This window comes from Hippocampus bargibanti, linkage group LG04 (assembly GCF_051943395.1).
Source record: "Hippocampus bargibanti isolate YZ-2025 linkage group LG04, ASM5194339v1, whole genome shotgun sequence".
Lineage (NCBI taxonomy): Eukaryota > Metazoa > Chordata > Actinopteri > Syngnathiformes > Syngnathidae > Hippocampus > Hippocampus bargibanti.
In genome coordinates, this window is record NC_142737.1 from 8410001 (window position 1) to 8431221 (window position 21221).

General features: G+C 40.6%; 2 protein-coding genes across 5 annotated transcripts in view; one reads left to right on the forward strand and one right to left on the reverse strand.

Moving 5' to 3' along the window:
* The window catches only part of aopep (aminopeptidase O (putative)), a 107195-nt gene extending 97925 nt beyond the window's left edge, over positions 1-9270 (forward strand). For all 3 annotated transcript variants that reach the window (XM_088993830.1, XM_088993831.1, XM_088993832.1), the window contains 3 exons: positions 1001-1087; positions 1164-1316; positions 8982-9270. In XM_088993830.1, the coding sequence (XP_088849956.1) occupies positions 1001-1087; positions 1164-1304 (228 nt within the window). In that variant the 3' untranslated portion in view covers positions 1305-1316; positions 8982-9270. The remainder of the gene's footprint in view (positions 1-1000; positions 1088-1163; positions 1317-8981) is intronic.
* fancc (FA complementation group C) overlaps positions 5362-21221 on the reverse strand; it is a 34262-nt gene continuing 18402 nt past the window's right edge. Inside the window, exons 9-16 of one of the 2 annotated variants that reach the window (XM_088993833.1) lie at positions 17633-17688; positions 17417-17516; positions 16553-16622; positions 13975-14071; positions 13192-13363; positions 12906-13109; positions 10045-10265; positions 5362-7237 (exon numbers count right to left, since the gene is read on the reverse strand). In XM_088993833.1, coding sequence (XP_088849959.1) covers positions 7231-7237; positions 10045-10265; positions 12906-13109; positions 13192-13363; positions 13975-14071; positions 16553-16622; positions 17417-17516; positions 17633-17688 — 927 coding nt within the window. In that variant the 3' untranslated portion in view covers positions 5362-7230. Of the gene's footprint in view, positions 7238-8941; positions 9078-10044; positions 10266-12905; positions 13110-13191; positions 13364-13974; positions 14072-16552; positions 16623-17416; positions 17517-17632; positions 17689-21221 lie in introns of those variants that run through there. The other variant, XM_088993834.1, reaches the window with a different exon arrangement.

Below are 21221 nucleotides of genomic sequence, written 5' to 3' on the forward strand. Positions count from 1 at the left end.
CAGCCATGCTGCCTCCACAAGATGAATTATCATGTGTGGCGTATATATTGTAACAGCTGCCAGTGCGACGTGATGACCTTTTCTGGGTGCTCCTGATTTTTTTTGTAGCGTCTGACAAATGAAGAGGAACATGCAGGGCCTCATTTGACAGGAAATGGGAACTTTGTTGGATTGGATTCACCTTTATTTGTCTCAAAGTGGAGAAATGTACATTTCACAGCAGTAAAGTGATGTAAGTAAGAGGAAAGAAAAGGAAGAAGTAGAAAAACAAAATTCAGGAGCTACTGTCAAGGCAGCCACTCTCGCGGCGCCATCTTGAAGTCCAAACAACAAATAACAAATAATGTGACACCACACAAAATCAACATTCAATCTTAAGCACATTCTGCACCCTCTTTGTTGAATGAAGCAGTTCTAGATGAAAAAGAGAATCAAAACGTCCTTTTCACCAGTGGATCAGGAACATCATAGTGAAATGCGCATGTTTGCAACACGAACACAATGTAGCATCCATTGACGAAAAGAGATTGTCTCACTTCTTCTGTCCCGCGTAAATCCGCTTCAATTCCAAGCCGCGACAGTCCCACAAACGCATTGGCGCTCTGCGCTGACGCTCCTTTCTTCTCATCGCTCAAGCCTTGCTGTGAAAATGCTGCCCATCAGAGGCGCAAAAAAGCATAATGGCCCCAGAGCTGTCCAGCGATGACAGTCAAACGGCACCAACATTCCTCCCAAATCAAAAACAGTGCTGGCATATTCGTGCTGTCGAAAAGGTGCAACCGCTCAGCACAGTCTTCTCCGTGATGAATGTCTTGGCCAAATATGCTGAAAAACAATCCGTATATTCGTTCCATGTGACGCACAACAACTCAAAGAAAACACAAAAACAACTAAAAAAGCTAGCGGGAGTACTTCTTGGACTTCAATGTACGATTCATTGTACGATGAAATCTGTTCAACATATGGTGTTTTGCTATTGTCCCCATTTTGTGACATCCAGGTACGCCATCGTTGGTGTGAACTGGTGGTCAAACACAAACACGTCAACTCTTACGGCGATGTGGAGCGCTTCTTACTTCACGATCAGGTAAAAGGTCATGTGACACAATGAACATTATAATGAGTCACGCAATTCTATAATTTGTATGTGTGTGTCGCTACAGGCAATGGGTGTGTATCTGTACGGCGAGCTGATGGTTCAAGAGGACGCCACGCAGCAAGCTCTGGCTCGTCGCTGCCTCACGTTGGCCGGCGAGAAAATGGACCAGTCGGCACGCAGGCTGGTGGAGGAAATGGTGCTTTGACCTCGAAAGGAGGTCTGTTCCACACTTTTTCATACAATGTCCAATTCAGAAATATTGGGTCAATGTTTGTATTGATTATTAGGACAAGTGTCCAAATACTTTTGCAGCAATCTGAAGTACTTTATAGCGATTCTTAAAGTGCAACAGAGGTCATAAAATGTGTTAACGCATTGATACATAAGCGTTAAGGCTTAGGCGTCGTCGTGTTAAAGACGTGCCGACATGTACGACGTTTTAATGTCCAGAACGCTCGCGACAGGTCGTCTGCCACTCCACTCGAGAGTCACGTCTCTTCCCTACGCTAACCCATTCACGGATGCCCGCCCATGTGTGCATATTTTCAGTCTGAAAATGAGGCCCACTCACGGTAGCGCCGCCGGGTTGTGTTTGTCACAGAAGGAATTTGGCAATGCGGGGGGGAAAAAAAAAGTGGAATGGATGAGCGAATGGCATGTTTATAGCCTTAACCCCTAAATGTCCTCTGATGTGCGTACGCTGCCACTTTTTCACTTGTCAAATTGGACCAGACGCAAGCTTTTCAGCAGTGTAGTTCCCCCTTTAACTCATTCACTGCCTGATGATGTGCAAAAGTGTGTCCACTCCAGTGCTTGGGTTTTTGTCAATGTCACTTGAATTCCAGTACCCACAGAATATTGAGTTTTAGGACTAAATAAACATTTAATGCAGCAACCTTAGACTCTCTTCTTTCATCAGAAAGAAATAGTTTTTAATTCCAAAGTTGTATCGGTCTGGAGTTATATGAGCTTGAAATGAGGGCGGCTGTCCAAAACACAATGCAATACATACATTTTAGTTTATATAGCACTTTAACAACAGTTGAAGCTGAAACAAAGCGCAAACATGGACAAAAGGCAAATGCTGCCTCCTTGTGGAAGAGAAAAACATTGCCGGAGGTCTGACCAGCTCTTTATCGGTAGAACTAGAAAAACCAAAACCCAAACAAATTCGTAAATGGCGCTCAACGTCACACTTTTCAATTCCCGAATAAATTCGGGAATGGCAGTGAATGAGTTAATGTGCACTTATTTCTCATTCATTACCATGGTATAGCTGTCCAAATTTTTGGTGACTTTCTGATGAAACTATTTACAACTTACTTTCCGCAGCATACTGGGAAGTAGCTGCCATGTGTCCCAAAACTTTTGTCCATTTTCCGCATTTTATAATAATAATAATAATAATTAATAATAATAATAACAATAATACATTTAATTTAAAAGTGGCTTTCAAAACTCTCAAGGTCACTTTACAGTCACTCGCAGGAAGCTGTTGTGTCTCAGTACCTTTCTCCAGCTTCCTCATTTTATAATATAATAATAATAATAATAATAATAATAATAATAACAATACATTACATTTTTAGCGCCTTTCAAAGCTCTCAAGGACACTTTACAGTCACAGACAAGCATAGGTACTATAATAAATAAATTACAATCACAAATAGAATGCAATAAATAAAATTCAATTATAAATAGAAACAAGAGCGAGAGCTACACAGAAAATGCTATTTTAAATAGGTGGGTTTTGAGATGGGAATTGAAGGTGGGAAGATAATAATAATAATAATAATAATAATAATAATAATAATAATAATAATAATACATTTAATTTATAAGTGCCTTTCAAAACTCTCAAGTTCACTTTACAATCACTCACAGGAAGCTGTCGTGTCCCAATACTTTTCTCCATTTTCCGCATGTTGTAATAATAACAATAATAATAATAATACATTTAATTTATAAGTGGCTTGCAAAACTCTGTCACTTTATAGTCACTCGTAAGAAGCTGTCATGTCCCAATACTTTTGTCCATTTTCCTCATTTCATAATAGTAATAATAATAATACATTTAATTTATAAGTGCCTTTCAAAACTCTCAAGGTCACTTTACAATCACTCACAGGAAGCTGTCGTGTCCCAATACTTTTCTCCATTTTCCGCATGTTGTAACAATAATAATAATAATACATTTAATTTATAAGTGGCTTGCAAAACTCTGTCACTTTACAGTCACTCGCAGGAAGCTGTCGTGTACCAATACTTTTGTCCATTTTCAGTTTTTCACTCGCAGGTAGCTGTCACATGTCCCAATACTTTTGTCCATTGAGCATCTCGAAACGTGTCAACGTCTACTCGAAAGAAAACATTTTCATTCAAGTCTTTCGGGGGGGGGGGGGGGGGGGGGGTGACCTTGATATGCTGCTTTCAACATGGGGCCACATTAACCTGAGTGACTGATTTCCAGCTCAAAATCCGATTTCACCTCGCTCATCACTGCTTTTATCCTTTATCACGCACGCACACACACACACACACACACACACACACACACACACACACACACACACACACACACACACACACACACACACACACAAGAGCAGACAGCTCACTGCCCAGGATGTGGAAAAAAAAGCTATTTTTGTGCATCTGGCTGTATCCTGATAAATCGCTCAGGATCAACTCTTGACATTTGTTCATTTGTAATTGCCCAACTTGTCTTCATACGTCACTCCATCTTTTCCCCTCTTTTTTGTTGTTGGTCCCTTAACGCTAGCGTAGCAGCCGCTTGTGATTTGTGATTGGAACAGTTTGTGCCCAAAAAAGTCCAAATTGTTCCAGGTACCCAAAAAAAAAAAGAGCGATGGCACATCACGGCGCCATATTGGTTAGCGAGTCTGCCTCGCAATTTCAATGGGTTTGAAATCTCAGGTGGTTTAAATTAAAAAAATCTCAATTTCTGTAGCTGTCATAAGTACAGAGGGACAATACAACGGCTTTTATTTTTCTTCACGTACTAACACCACTGATCTGTTCTTAAAAAACTTGTTCAGTGCACTTTAGAGAACCTCAAAACTTACTCATCACAGTAACACATTATATGCATAAGCATATAGATTAGCATTAGCTTGAAACTGTCCAAGAGTGAAAGGCAGCACGCTCGTAAATTTGACGATTGCTTTCTGGAACAATCGCTCTCTCTCTACGAAGCCGTGGTCGATGAGAAATTCCCAACAGAGGTGACTTTTTTTCAACTTGAGGGAGGAAAATTCTTGGATTGTATTGGATTGGTGACCTTTAGTAGTCTCGCATTGAAGAAATGTACATTTCACAGCAGTAAAGTGATGAAAGTAAGAGGAAAGGAAAGGAAGAAGTAGAAAAACAAAAATACATGAGCTGCTGGATAGGCAGCCACTCGCGGCCAAAAGAAAATACAATAAAATACAATACAACGAGAAAAAAACGAGCACATGTGGAAGCGTCGCGGCTTGGAATTGAAGCGGATTTACGCGGGACAGGAGATGTGAGGCAGATTCTTTTTCGTCAATGGATGCTACAGCTTCGTGTTTGCTTTCAACATTTAGCTTGTAGCAGATGTGCACATTTCACCATGACGTCGCTGATCCACTGCTGAAAAGGATGCTTTGAAAAGTCAGCTAAAACAGCTATGACAATTACAATATATAGCTTTATAGGCCCGCTTATGGGAAGTTTGAGCAATTTTGGAACTGTGCTAGACTTTGAAATCGCTAACTTGCCCACGCTTATCAAGAACCTCTTTTAAAAAAGGTCATTTGCGGACGAGATCCCTGCAATACGACTTTGTAGCAGTTATGTCGCAGGGTTTGAGATAATGTCGGCCCAATAAATAGATATATAAATAAAAACTACAGTGTGTGAAAACAAAAGTGCACCCGAGTGATCTGGACCTCTGGCCAATTAAGATGATGGATGACTCTACTCCCCGACTGTATCAAGTGTATTTTTTTTTTTGGAGGGAGGGCGGGTTGTTTTTGTTTTTTCCGACTCTTTTTCTTGCTTGTTGAGATCAGAACCAGCCTTGAAAACACATCCGTCCGTCTATCAGGGCTTTAAAAAATGTTTTCCCCTCTTCAAAGCCTTTAAAAGAAAAGACGGGTGGTTCCCCCCCCCCCCCCCCCGTCCCAGCATTCCCTCCGAGCACCGCATACCTTTGAAATCCCTCTTGATCCATTTAATGAGGGGCATATCGCCCGCTTAGCAGAGCGTAGCCCATGAAAGCAACCATCAACACCACAGGTATCAAAGTCAAGGCACGTGGGCCAAATTTGGTCCGTCACATAATTTTATTCGGCCCGCGAAAGCAAATCACACTCGCTAAAGTCCGAAGCTAAATTTCAAATTATCGTATGTAAACCACAATGGGCAGCGTTTTCACATCCCCACTTTGTTCAGCGGAAAGGTCGGTGCTGTTGGGACAGTCTGCGGTTGGATGGATGCATGGCTCGAGGAGCCCGCCATGAGAAGAAGAAAGGAGCGTCAATGCAGAGCGCCGTTGTAGAACTGTCGCTGCTTGGAATTGAAGCGGATTTACGTGAAACGGTCTCTTTTCGTCAATGGATGCTACAGCTTCGTGTTTGCTTTCAACATTTCTCCACTGTGAGACTAATCCAATAAATGATTCTTGAATTCAGATTTGAAAACTAGTTACAGGTAACATCCGAGTTACGACCGGGTTCCGTTCCGACAAAACGGTCATAAGTCAAACGGTCGTAAGTCGAAATGCATTCAATATGGCCGACACGAGGTTTATACGACGGAATAGTATACGATGTCAATCTGTGGGTTTTAAAGAACGTTTTCTATTGAATACTATTATATACCAAACTGCTTACAGTTCAATTATAAATCGAATAAATTTTAGTGTCATTTTTGTCATTTTAAATTTCGTATTATCGATTTTGATTACTGTGTCATTCTGCTGACCCAAATACGCACGGCTTCCCACGCATGCGCGCCGGTGCTATTGTGATAGGTAGCGAGTGCAACACCATCACGAGCTGGCTGGCCAAAATTGTCATAAGCGTTTGTGAAGAAACAGTTATTTTGTATCCTCATTTTGTGCAATGCTGTAATATTCTCTGTTAGGATAAATGAGGCATGCTGACTGTTGAGCGCGTCTGGCAACGTAGCCACAACGCTACATACGGTCCTTTGACAGGGATAAAAAAAATCGTTCTTATACAATGCTGAGAGAAGAGGATGCTCTCTGTGCTCTGGCAAATTCAATTTAAACAAGAAGGACCATCTCGAGTCTTTATTCTACCAATAGGATCGAAAATATGCTGCAGATCTCAACAGCATTGCTGGGCTGCCAACAGCGTTGTTGGTGGTCGCGGTCGTAAGTGCGGGTGGTTGTAACTCGCACCGGTCGTAAATCGGATATTACCTGTATTCATTAATTTGTTTTACGTTCTGCGTGTAATATGTGGAGGGGATTAAACGTTCTAATGTCTTCCCCAAATTCATAATGCGGCAAAAAATATGATTGACACCCCTGATCTTCACCTTTCCTCCACCTCGTCCATTCACGTCCACAGAGGAAATTTAAATATTTCGTAGTGGAGAAACCGCAAGACTGTGTCGCGATGCCTCCTGTCTGGGCTGCGGGGGTTCCTGGCGTGCTGATTTGTGACTTATAATGAAAAATCACATTGCCAGGGATTACCACACAGCCCCGACCTGACCGGCGACCATGGCAACCACCCTCAGACACATTCTGGAACTGAAGAAGACACAATTAACCAGAAAAGTGCAAGGAATTGACCGTGATTAGAGAGTTGACCTACGTAGGTGTGTCGTCTCCGAGCAGGCGCAGAGCTTAGCTGATTGGTGAACAGTGATTGCTTTCCTCTTTGTTCACAGTGGCTAAGTTCTGCACCTGAGGAGAACGTTGCCCACGCAAAAGATCCGAAAAGGGCCTTCCCATCACCTCCTGACTAATTGAGGCGTTGATGAAGGGGGCGAGCAGGCGGCGTCCTTATATAGCACATTCCTGCGACGCGCGTCGTCGAGGGCGCCATCCGTCTCGGATGCGTGAATTAGGAATGAGGTCCGTGTCCAGCGTGTCATCGGTCCACCTATATTTAGGGCCTATTAAAAGACAAATGGCCATCAACGGGCCGTTAAAGAGAGCAACGGCCATATGACAGTCCAAACTGTACGAGCCGCGGTGATTTATGAAGGCCTAATGGCGCGAGACCAGAAAGGATTCTCTTCATCAACTGTTGATGGTGGAAAAGCATTTGATGGATTTATGGCTTCTAGTTTTTTTTTTTTGTTTATGATGTTGAGATGGTTTATGCCCCCTCCCCCCCCAACCTTTTGTTGAGTTGGCGTGGGGGGGGGGGGGCAACCATTCAGCCAAGGGTGTAATTGAGGTCTTTAAAAAGAGTCAGCTTCACCTTTCACAAACTGCAATGATGCAGTCACAGCGAGAAGGACTCCCCCCCCCCCCCCCAGACATAAATCATCTCATAAAATGTCGCATCTGAGTGATGGGCAGCAAGAAACGGGCTCGGCCTCCTGTGCCTACTGAGCTGATAATCAGTCCTATGCAACCACTGGCTCAGTTCAGCAGGAACAGGCGTCCGGTCCACTCGTCAACAACAGGCGTGTGAATAGAGCAATGGATGCGGGCTCTTATCTTTTTTTTTAATGTATTTATTATTGTATTTTATTTTTTATTTAATGTCTATTTATTTGTATTTTTTTATTTAATGTCATTTTATTTATTTAGTATTTTATTTTTATTTAATTTCATTTTATTTGGTATTTAATTTCATTGTATTTATTTAGTATTTATTTTTATTTTATTTCATTTTATTTATGTAGTATTTTATTTCATTTATTTAGTATTTAATTTCATTTTATTTATTATTTTATTTTTATTTTATTTAGTTAGTATTTTATTTTATATATATATATATTTCAGTTTCAGTTTTGATTTAATTTTTATTTTTTCTTTTATTTGATTTCAATACATTTTATTTATTATTTTGTCGTTTTCAGTTTTCATTTAATTTAATTAATGTAATTGTATTTATTTTATTTTTTCTTTTCTTTTCTTTCATTTCATTTATTTATTTTTTTGCATTTGTATATTTTATTTTTCTTTTATTTCATTTCATTTATTTTTTATTTTTTTCTTAATTTTTCATTTTTGGGGTTTTATTTGCAACTTTTGTACTGCCGTTTATTGTATTTTTTTCAAGTATTATTTAAAAAAAATATACATAATATAATCAACATTTCAATTATTTTGTATTTTTTTCCAAACGTTTGTATTCATTTCCATAATATAAAATGCTTTTCAAACATAATTTGGTGTTTATTTTAGGCGATTTAATTTTTTTCCAGGCATCTCTGAATGTATCTATTTTCTTTTTCAAAAAAGCTTTTAAATATTAATTTCTTTTTACGATTTATTTTATAGCATTTTCCATCCACATGTTTAGAACATTATTACTGCATTTTGTTCCAAAGCATTTTTCTTTAATATATTTTCTACAGGGGGTTTTATGTGAAGTTCACCGTTTTATTGTGCTTTGTTCCAGCTGCAGCTGCTGTGAAAGCGTGATTATAAATCAGGATGTATTGTATTGTAACTTTGGGCATTTTTAATTATTGTGATCAATCGTCAACATAAACTCAACCCATTTCTTCTTAATGTTATTGTGAGTTGCAAAGAGGTCATCAATGCAAAGCTAATCTTTGAATGTTTTTTTTTATTATGATTTATATAGTGTCCAAGAGAGGGTATAAAAAAGTCCCGTTGAAATGTTTCTTGTAGCTCCAGCTTCATAACGGGCATTCCACTTTCTGTCTCTTCTCCAAGGCTGCTGACAAGAAGAGGTCACGCGAGGGGGGAACAAGTTGTGGAGACCACTCGGCATGTTTGTGGCGGTCTGACGGCGTGGCCGTGGCCTCCTAACTGAAAGGTGAAAACGTTTCAAAGAAAAAAAAGAAACGTCACCTTTGAAGAATAAGATACGAGAGGGGCTGCTTTGACAGGAGCATTTATACTTTCTTAACTTTGCTGCTGTAAATTTGGAATTTCTCCATTGGGAGATAAAAATCTATTTTTCTAATGTTTTTTTTAATAAAAATGGGAGAGAAGAACTTGATCCGTGTCTTTGGTCTGTGTTTTGTCTGAACCTCCAATCAAGCTGTGAAGAGTTTAGACTGGAAATTCATTCAGGTGTTTTCATACATAACACATGATTACCTCATGGAAGAGAATTAGAGTGAATTAAGAATGTGGGAAGCACAGACAAGGTCATTGTGAAATAATAATAATAAATAATAAGAGTTTTCGTGCTCTCCCCGGGCTTGTGTGGGTTTTCTCCGGGTCATCTGGTTACCTCCCACATTCCAAAAAACATGCATGGCAGGCTGATTGCACACCCCAAATTGTCCTTAGGTGTGAGTGTGAGAGTGACTGGTTGTTTGTCTTTGTGTGCCCTGCGATTGGCTGGCAACCAGTTCAGGGTGTTCCCAGCCTCGAGCCCGAAGAGAGCTGGGATAGGCTCCAGAACCCCCGCGACCCTAATGAGGATTAAGCAGTCTGGAAAATAAATGGATGGATGGATGGATGGATGGATGGATGGATGGATGGATGGATTGATGGTAGCTGGGCACAGCTTGGATAGTCCCGAAGCTTCTCCTCTATCATAACTTTGACACGTATTCATTTCGGCCAGACTGCTCACTGCTCCAACGTCCTTGTACGTTGGACACACATGTGTTTGTGTCCTCACGTGTTATTTTTGACTCCCATCCCGAGCGTGGCCTTCATTATCGGTGCTAACGTTGCTCATGAAGCAGACCCTGAACTGACACCGAACTCACCCTTCAGTACGTATGTGCCTGCGCATCTGGGTGAGCGTGAGGGGTCGCACCTGGGTGAGTGCGGGAGGAGGGTTTCTCCCGCTTGAGGGATGTTCACTTGCCGCGTTGGCAGCGCAGGGGTGGCCAGCGTGTTCTGAAGTTGATGGATCCTGACAGAAGCCGCATGGGAGTCACTCCACGAGGGGCCGCCGCCGCTTCCTGCGCTCATCCGACGCTCCAGCAGGCTCAGGATGCGCAACGCTTCACCGAGCGAACCGGACGCAGCCGCCACCTGGTGCCGAGCGCACACATGCCCTAATCATATGCAAAGTCATTCGACGGCTTGGCAGGTATTATCACGCGGAGTCACACAAATGGCAGACTTGTCTCACTTGTAACATAAGATTAGCATCCACAACTTGCTATGCTCTATTTCCACAGAGAGGACAGCAGGGGAAGTGGGGGGGGGGGGGCAAAACTGATCTTATGTGAAGAAAGATGGCGGAAGGAAGCGGGGTTGGGTGGACAGATTGTAGGAAAAGGAACAGGTGACGTGAAGAGAAACAAAAGTACTGTATTTTCCGGTGATGAAAAGGTTTCTTCAGCCGTCATCTTTGAAGGTGTCGGACGTTTCGCTCCTCATCCGAAGAGCTTCGTCAGTGAAGTAAAGTTGTGCTGGTAACTCTGTCCCTATATATATCCCCACTGGATAGAGGTGGCAGTGCCAGATGTTAAGGCAATTCGCTATACACACATTTTAAACATCTTTTCTACAGTATTTCCTTTTGCATCATTTTGTTTTTCTTGGACTTCCTGACATGTCACATCCCACCTTTACATGACATCAAATCCTATCCGTATTTATAAAAGCTCTCCCAATACGTCCCATCTCTCTCTTTCTGGCCTTCCTCAACCAACCTCACAATGTCCCTGCTGTCTGCAAGATTAAAATAATATTTTTTGTTCAACACCAGACATCTGCTTTGATAAATCCCTGCTCTAAGGTTGGGGGAGCAGAGTACTACTCCCTGAAGCTAATCTGATTACTTCTTTTGTTCTGTCTGATTACCAGAGTTACCAGCACAACTTTAGTTCGCTGACGAAGATCGTCGGATGAGGAGTGAAACATGCAACACCTTCAAAGAAGTAAAGATGACGGCTGAAGAAACCTTTTCATCGAGGCACCATTCATGTACAACTGAGAGCCTACGCAGACATATTTTCCGGTGTATAAGGCACACCCTCAGTGAATGGTATATTTTCAAACTTTTTCCATATATAAGGCACACCGGACTATAAGGCGCACCTTCAATGAATGAAAACAGTTTTTAAAATATAATATATGAATAGATGTTTTCCAAATATAAGGCACACCACATTATAAGGCGTGACAGTAGAGGAGGGGGTTACGCACTACTTCTTCTAAAGGGGGAAACAGAGTCGGTGGCTGCTGACAGCAGTTGCGAGACTTGTTGTGGCTTAATATGACTTCATATATAAGGCACACCTGCGTTTAAGGCGCAGAGTCATCTTTTGAAGAAAATCAAGGATTTTGGGTGCGCCCTATACACCGGAAAATACGGTACATTGGGGAGGGTGGAAGAATGCTATGAAAGGGCACATGGAAGAAAGAGAGAGATTGAAGAAGGAAGGAATGAAGGAAGAAAAGGGACGTGAAAGGAAGGAAGGAAGGCAGCAGAGTGGGTGGAGGGAAGGGATGAAACTGAAAGGAACGGTGGAAAGGAAAGATGATTGATTGGACCGAGAGCAGAGGGTATAAAAAGAAGGCAATTTAGAAGGAAGAAGGTTGGCAGAAAAGGAAAGCAGGGAGGTGGTAAGAAAGGAATAAAAGGCATTGGGCGAGGAATGTATAAATGTGTGGTAAGAGATGTGTGAGTGGCTGCAAGGAGGCAGGTGGACAAAGAAAGCACTGTATTTTCCGGTGTATAAGGCGCACCCAAAAGCCTTGATATGCTTTATATGTAAAGTCATATTGAGCCACAACAGGTCTCGCAACAACCGTCAGCAGCCACCGACTCCATTAATTTATAATTGTATTTTATTTATTGTATTTTATTTCTTATTGTCTCTATGCTTGTCTGTGACTGTAAAGTGCCCTTGAGAGTTTTAAAAGGTGCTTGAAATAAAATGTATTATTATTATTAGTAGTAGTAGTAGTTGTAGAAGTATTATTATTATTATTATTATTATTATTATTATTATTATTAACCCCCACCCCTGACCTCGTAGAAGTATTGCGTAACCCAATCCTTTATTGTAGCACCTTATAATGCGGTGCACCTTGTACAGTGAGACCTCAACTTACGAACTTAATTGGTTCCCAGACAGAGTGTGTAAGGCGAAAAGTGTGTATCTCAAAAAAAAAAGTCAACTTTTTTAAAGTCACTTTATTTACATTTGTGATGGTCATTTATGGCTTGATTGAATGGTGTTGGAAGTCGAAGGTCAAAGGGAATTGCTGTTTGGAAAGAGAGGCGCATTACATGAGGACTGTAATTAAAGAAATAAACTGTACTGTAAAATAAAGTTTTATTTACCTTTTTGATGGTCGTTGATGGCTTATGGAAGGAGAGTTACCTTCCATAAGGACTGTTGGTAACTTAACCTCCTGTGCTCTTCGGTCGTGTGCTTCTGTCGAAGAGCACTCCACCAGCCGTGGTGGGTGTGTATTATGAAAATAGTGCTTATTATAAGGTTTAATTTTCATAAATTTGACGTTTGCAAGACAAAAAGTTTGTAAGAGAAGGTGTTTGTAAGTTGAGGTCTCACTGTATATGGAAAACGTTTGAAAATACACCATTCATTGGGGGTGCGCCTTATACACCGGAAAATACGGTTATTATTATGACCCCGCCTCACCCTTTCGACATTTGAATTTTGGCCCATTTTACTGCCCACTTCCCCACCTTACCGTGCGCACAATGCGTGCAGAGACTTCGTGCGACTGGTGAGAGAAAACGGCGCAGTTGACCACCAGGCCGAGGATCAAAGAGGACGATGGTCGCCGAGCGCCCGGCGAGATGACGGACAGCAAAGCAGCAAGCGGCTCCGCGGGATGGCAATGAGCGGCGGAGAAAAGGATGCGCATCTGCTCCCAAATTTGACGCACGCATACCTGCGGATTCAAAGATAAAAGTCAACACATGCAAAATTGTGGAAAAACACAAAGAACGGATTTCGGATTGAAACAGCATCACCAGTTGTTGAGTTCTGCAGTGCCCCCTGGTGGTGGGGTGGTGGTAAAAGGTCAGCAGCCACAAAAGCGGGTGGGAGTCTCGGGCTTCAGTGCTGGCTAGCAACCGGAGGGCTTCGTGCACCCAGTGGCAACATTGAACCAGCATGAACCAGGCCTCAAATACGATGCCATCACTGAAGAAATGACATTTTATTTCTACAGACGCACCCCAATTTACAAACAAGATGCGTTCCGAACGGTCGGTCGTAAGGTGAATTTGTTCGTAAGTTGCTTCAGTGCGATATTTTAGATGGAATTTATGTTTAAGGCCTATAGAAGTATGTTTAAATTTTATATAAGTATGCTTAAGGCTTGGAAAAGTAACCTGTATTTGTTTGTACTAAAAAATAAACATTTAATAAAATATATGGTCTATAAAGATATGTACATGTACAACTGGAGAGAATACTACATATGTTAGAGAGAGTGAGAGATCGTCGGTATTAGCGGCAGAAAGAAGCGCTTCACGGAAAAAGGTGCGCAATCCAAAATCTAATTTACAGCATCTCTGTCCAAACATTTTTCAACATACACGCAAAAATGTTCGTATGTACTGTTGTTCGTAACTCGAATGGTCGCGACTCGAATGTGTCGTTAAAATAACAGCACTGAACTCATCCATATGCAAGATAAATGTATAAAAAATACATAAATGATCAATCTAAATAACAAATAAAGCCCACCGGACAACCCAAATGAAGCAGATGAGAGAAATTAAGAGAAAAGGGGAAAAAAAGTGCCCAACCTGCCAGTGCCACCTGCCTCCTCTTCCCCCTCTGTCAGTCTGCGTAATGAGTCGCTGAGCCAGTTCAGGTGATGTCTGTGAGCCTCCCCAGACGCATCTGCAAAAAGGACACGCCGGTGCACACGTGCACGCGCACACACAGTGCTCAAATCTGCACTTTTAGACTCAATTAAATGCTTGCAAAACCTGCAATGTAGCGAGTTGCACTTCAGGTCTCCAATTTAAAAATAAATAAATAAAAAAACTCAGCTCTCCATAAACCAAAAAAATGACTTTGCAATTGCTAAACTTTTTAAGATTAGCTACTATATTGACCTGACAAAGAAACCAACGTGAACTTTAAGTGATTGTGATAGTTTAGAAGTACATGCGGTGCTCATGTATTTTTGCCCATCTCTCAGTAGGATACATTATTTTCATATTATTTCCCGTTAAAATGTTAAAAGCAACATTATGTTCAGAACAGCTGTTTTCAGAAAGCCGCCAAGCTTTTCCGAGCTTGTCGTTCTGTATAAACGGCAGTGACAAAAGCAACTCAAAGTTCCAGCGATGTAAGCTGATTCTGCACACATTTTTAAAAAGTGGACCGAGGAAATTAGTCAACAGAGGAAATTAAATTAATAACATTGTTCATAAATAACAATCCAATTGAAATATATCTATGAATACTAAAACAAAAGTGTAAAAAAACAACTTTTGAAAATTAAACGTATGTACTCAAAATATAAATACAACATAGTACTTTCGATGAAAGCGGATTACTGCCAACATAGTACTTTAGTGATTCTGTCATGCACCACTTGATGGAGCTGGCGTACCACTGGGTGTACAAGTACAGTACTGCGCTTCACAAAGCGTAGTACGTACTCGTACCCCTGGTAGGAGTAGTAGTACCAGTAGTCATAGTAGTAGTGGAAGTAGTAGTAATGGTGGCAGTAATAGTAGTAGTAGTAGTAGTAGTAATAATAATAATACATTTCATTTATGAGAGCCTTTCAAAACTCTCAAGGTCACTTTACAGTCACAGGATTAGTAGTAGTAGTCGTAGTAGTGGTGGTGGTGGTAGTAGTAGCAGTACTAGTAGTAGTAGTGGTAGCAGTAGCTGTAGTAGTAGTTGGAGTAGTAGTAGAAGAGGTTGTAGTAGTGATAGTAGTAGCGGTGGTAGTAGTTGCATAGGAATAGTAGTAGTAGTAGTGGTGGAGGTGGTAGTAGCTGTAGTATTAGTAGTAGTAGTAGTAGTGATAGTACGAGGGGTAGTAGTAGTGGTAGTAGTAGTGGTAGTAGTAGTAGTAGTAGTAGCGGTAGTAGTAGCAGTAGGAATATTAGTAGCATTAGTAGTAGCAGTGGTAGTAGTCACGGTAGAAGTAACTAGTAGTAGTGGTAGTAGTAATAGTAGTAGTGGTAGTAGTGGTGGTGGTAGTAGTAGTAGTAGTAGTGGTGGTGGTGGTAATAGTAGTAGGGCTAGTAGTAGTCGTTGTAGTAGTAGTAGTAGTAGTGGTAGTAGTGGTAGCAGTAGCTGTAGTAGTAGTTGGAGTAGTAGTAGAAGAGGTTGTAGTAGTGATAGTAGTAGCGGTGGTAGTAGTTGCATAGGAATAGTAGTAGTAGTAGTGGTGGAGGTGGTAGTAGCTGTAGTATTAGTAGTAGTAGTAGTGATAGTACTAGGGGTAGTAGTAGTGGTAGTAGTAGCGGTAGTAGTAGCAGTAGGAATATTAGTAGCAGTAGTAGTAGTCATGGTAGAAGTAACTAATAGTAGTGGTAGTAGTAATAGTAGTAATAGTAGTAGTGGTAGTAGTAGTAATAGTGGTGGTGGTGGTAGTAGTAGTAGTAGTAGTAGTGGTGGTGGTGGTGGTGGTAATAGTAGTAGGGCCAGTAGTAGTCGTTGTAGTAGTAGTAGTAGTAGTGGTAGTAGTAGTAGTAGTGGTGGTAGTAGTGGTAGTAGTAGTAGTAGTATTAGCGGCGGTAGTAGTAGTAGTAGCAATAGTAGTCGTAGTAGTAGTATTATCTCATCTCATATTTTCAGGAAATGTGTGAACCCTGCGTCGAATTTGGTGTTGGACTGTGATCGAGTGAGTAAAATTGAGAGCTGGAATTGGTTGGTCTGCATGTGAGCATCTGGGCGTGAGCAGTGACCGACATCAGCGCCTTGCCAGTCTTGTCCTGTTAGTATTTGTGTGTTTCCTTGTGTGTCTCACAAGCAATACTGATGTAAAGCGAGAACAACAGCTTTCGTATTGATTGCAGAGCTTCTATTTTGACTGATGAGCACACAAGAGGTGGCTGGCTTGTGAGAAAGCCGCTTGCACCCACGCTGAATACATTCAATGACTGATGAGTGACAGCGACTGTACATCATGTGAGAGCAACCAGAACCGTTATTAACTAATATTGACTGGTCAAACAAGTATTCATGGCGTCGCAGGAAGCTACGTCTACTTTGGACAATACGAGGTACTGTGCGTTGAGTAATTGCACACACACACGCACACGCACACACACACACACACACACACACACACACACACACACACACGCACACGCACACGCACACGCACACGCACACGCACGCACACATACCAACCTGGTGTCTGTGTCAAGAGCGGAAGCAGCAGATGTGGCGGGCAGTGAGGGAAGAAGGCTTTCAAAGGGGTCTGAAGTGGCACAAAAAAATAACACGTGTGAATGAACGAACGAACGAACGAACGAACGAACGAACGAACGAACGAACGAACGAACGAACGAACGAATGAATGAATGGCAATAAGTGACGCAAAGAAGGTGTTGAGGTTGTATGGCGTGTTGTAACAAAGTGTGCAATAGTTTTGAAAGGCGCTTTTAAATGACATTTATTATTATTTTTATTATTGGTAGTATTGCTTTCCTTTAGGCTTTTCCCTTCAGGGGTCGCCACAGCGAATCAGTATTATTATTATTATTATTATTATTATTATTATTATTATTATTATTATTATATGTTAACGGTATTGTATTTATTTACTTATTTGTTTGTTTATTTGTATCGTGTGACAGGAGCTGGGAAGAAGACATCTGTTGCGTAGGCTGCCACTGCCATCTAGTGTTTACAACTATTTGCTACTCAAAAAAAGAAAGGAAATCCAGACTATGGTGTAGTGAAATAAACAAACATAAATAACTAGAAGTAATTCTACATAAGCACAAATAAAAAAATAAACAAAAAACAGAGAAGTAATTCTGCATAAATAAACACACAAATAAATACATGAATACACAAATATACAAATAAATAAACAAATCAATGAATGCATAAATATATACAGTACATACATACCGTACATACACACACACATACACACACACACACACACACACACTGTATGTGCATGCCAAAACGAGTTATCATTCAAACCTGATATGCCAAATTTTACATTAGAAATTAAGAAATGAAATAAAGTATCCTGAGTACCTGTGTAGGTAAGAGTGTCAGTTCCCTATAGAAGCAACTGGTAAAGCTTTGGATTAGATCCCTCACGCAAGGGAGATCTTCCTGTTTCTTGAGGACGGTCCTGCCAACACAAATCGCACCCAGTTCGACCCAAAACAACGAGGCGAATATCGCTGAAGTGGTACGACTTCTGTCCCGCGCCCTGAATATCAAAAAATGACCAAAAGTGGGACTCACCTGAAGATGTCACTCGCCACCAAGAAGACGGAGCAATGTTGCGCACAGGCTTGAGGCTGGAAAACAGGCAAAGTCCGTTATGGGCGCTCACCAATAGATGTCACTACAGATCAACTTTGTACCCAAACTCGAGTCCGGTTTCTTTTCGGCAAATGTGCGTCGATTGAAAAGCGCTCACGTGTTTTAGATTTAACGCATTAGAAAAACGCCCGAGCGCAAATGCTCAACAGCTGTATTGCACCCCAACCCATCACCCCCTTGTCGTGATGCACTGACATTTTAATGACGAACAAACACTTGAACATGTGCTATCACACAAACAACGGGATTAAAGCACATTTATCATGTTTAAGCTTACATGCGGATCAAATAGTTCTATAGAGGTAAACTGCCAATATTACGAGAATGGCTGTGTCCCCAAATTACATACTTGTAAATCAGGGGTGCTCAATACAAACTACAGACGCTATACAAAAAAAATGAGTTGTTTGGAATAAAAACCAGGGGGCAGCCTATATCAGCCATCCATTCACTTGATTAATACACCGGGCAACCAATAAGATGACATCTCATTATTAGATACACTGCGTGCAAATCAAACAACACTCCAGAGCGTTGCAAAGTTAACAAGCTAGTCGTTAGGTACATCCTAATTTTTCGCTCGGTTTTTGCCTATTAAACGTAAGATAGGGCATAAAAATGAGTGGGGGAGCTGGACCAAGTAAGAAGAAAAAAGGATCCCTTTCATACGGAATTGAAGTAGGACTTTTTTCACGATGATATTTTCAAAGTGTGTTTGTCTCGTCTGCCAGTTATCACAGTGAACTCGGGCAATGGCAAAAAAATGTACATAATTATGTTGTGTTGTGCAATATATGCGGTTATACATCAACAGAAGTTGCAAGAACCCTCAATATATTTCTCAATAAATATAATGGGTAGATCATTTTGACTTAGTCATTGTAAAAGTCGCTCCTGTGCTGAAAAAGTGTGAGCACTCATGACATTGCATCAATATCCTCAGATTTGGGTAAACAGCGGCACCAAGTGGATTCCAATAGTATCGCATGCTCTCATCTACACATTTCATTCTTGTAAAAAAACGACAACTCTTGCAACAAAAGCAGCCCGCGTGTTAAATAAGTGTGTGTACTGCAGCGATGTGTGAATCAAAGTTTACGGATGTATTTGCAGTTTGCTTTGCACGCCAGTAGGCACGTCGGGTCACGGCTCCCGCTATTTAAAACAGATGGTCCTGTTAGCAAACGCCTCCATTACTTTACAGCGAACACTTGAAGGAGGTTCAATTAGGGCACGCAACAAACATCCTGTTTTTTCTTTCTTTCTCACCTTTGCTTTGGCGGTCGGTAACGGTTTATTGTTATTAAGCATTATATAGGCCGTGAAGAAATGTCCGACCTAATGGAAAGCTTCTTTGTCTGAACGCAGTGACTGAAAAGAACTCCAAGAGAGAGAGAAGTTGGTTGTCTTTCTTAGCTTTTGCACGTGTGTGCACATATGACAACCAAACACAACCTTAAGGCAAAGTGAAACCTCAATATTTGCCTCCTCCGCTCTTAACGACTGACACACTATACCAGATGGAAGAACATAAACAAAGTATGTCCACTGAAGGCGTGTGTGCATGTGTGTGTTTACAAAGGCGATAGAAAAAAAAACGGGCAGTAAATCTGAGAAGGATGAAAGCATAAACAATTTTCATGGAGGCATAAACAACAGATTGCTGTTTCAATCTCTCCCTTACACATATAGAAAATGCATCGACTTTCTTGCCGTCAACCCTGATTAGCGTGAACATGAGATGGTCAGAATGCAATCAACAGGCGGATATAAAGCATTTCTCAGGGCCGTGTTAGTCGCCGATGTCATTTTATGGCTACAGAACCTGAAACTGCAAAAAGTGTGCATTGTTAGGCAGTTCAAAACAGCTCAAGTGGACCATCACTGTTGCAAAATAGCAGTGACACCACCAATATAAAAAACTTGAGCAAGGCGAGATGGCTGCCAATTTTTTTTGTATTCCCCCCACATAGAAGCTTGTCTAAAGTGGAGTGAAAATAATTGGGGGAAAAAAGAAAATCCATGAAAATATATTGAAATATGATGAAATCTTTCATTAAAAAAAGTCTAAATTTTGCCTAAATAAATCCAAACATTTGGACCAACTTTTGAGAATCATGTCATAATATTAATTTTAAAAAGGCATTTTGAAAAACAACATTTTAATGTATTTTAACTACAGTAAAGTCTCGTTATATCGATATCGGATATATCGATAGTCCCGGTTATATCGATACTATTTCTATGCACGCACGGATAAAATTACATGCAAACAGGGTCGGATATATCGATAGTCCCGGTTATATCGATATTTTTTCGGACTCCCTTGAATATCGATATAACGAGACTTTACTGTAATTCACTGCCATTCTCGAATTTATTCGGGAATTGAAAAGAATGACGTGGAGCGCCATTCCCGAATTTGTTCGGGTTTTGGTTTTTCTTGCAGAGGTGTTGATAAAGCGCTGGTCAGACCTCTGGCAATTTTGCCTTTTGTCCATATTCACGCTTTGTTACAGCTTCAGCTGTTGTTAAAGTGCGATATAAACCAAAATGTATGGATTGCATTGTATTTTGGAGAGCCACCCCCATTTCAAGCTCAGATAACTCCAGACCCATATAACTTAGGAATTAACTATTTTTTCAGATGAAAGAGAGTAAGGTTTGTTCCGCTGCATTGAATATTTATGTAGCCCTAAAACTCAATATTCTGTGGGTCCTGCAATTTGAATGAAAACGACAAAAACCCTGGCACCGGAGTGGACACATTTTTGCATATTGTCTGGCAGTGAATGAGTTAACAAAATAAATTACTAGACATGTTAATAATAGAAGAAAAAATAGTCAATAATATTCTTATTCCAATATTTCAATTAAAACGATGAGAATTGTCACATTTCTGAAATGTTTTTAATTAAAATATTTGTAAAAATTCTGTCATATTACAAAAGTTGCTATTTTATAAGAAAAGGTTATCTATTTCTATAATGTTGTAATTGTGAAAAAGTGTTACCAAAAATGTATGACAAACAAAAAAAAAGTTGTCTTTTTCGGTGAATAAAGTTGTCATTCCAAAGAAACGATGAGAAGGTTTTTTTCAGCCGTCATCTGTACAAAACTTTTGTACAGATGACGGCTGAAGAAACCTTCTCATCGATGGACCACTCCTGTACGACTGAGAGCTTACACAGACGTATTCCAAAGAAACATGACTTTCAATTTTTTTCCAAGTAAATTCAGTTTTTTTCTTGGGGGCGGAGTTTTTTTTTATCTTTTCACTGTGGCAAAAAATGAAATGGAAAAAAAAAAAATCGATGAAAAATAATCAAATGTCCTTGGAAAAAAAAATACAAATAAAGAATGTAATCATACAAGAATAAAATTAGATGTGAGAGTCTAATTGAGGGCAGATGAGTATTATGAGTACTAATTCTCCCAAGAGGCCATATTACGCATTGGCACAACCGAGAGGGAGAAATCTAAAGTGGCAACCATCCCTTTTGTCTAA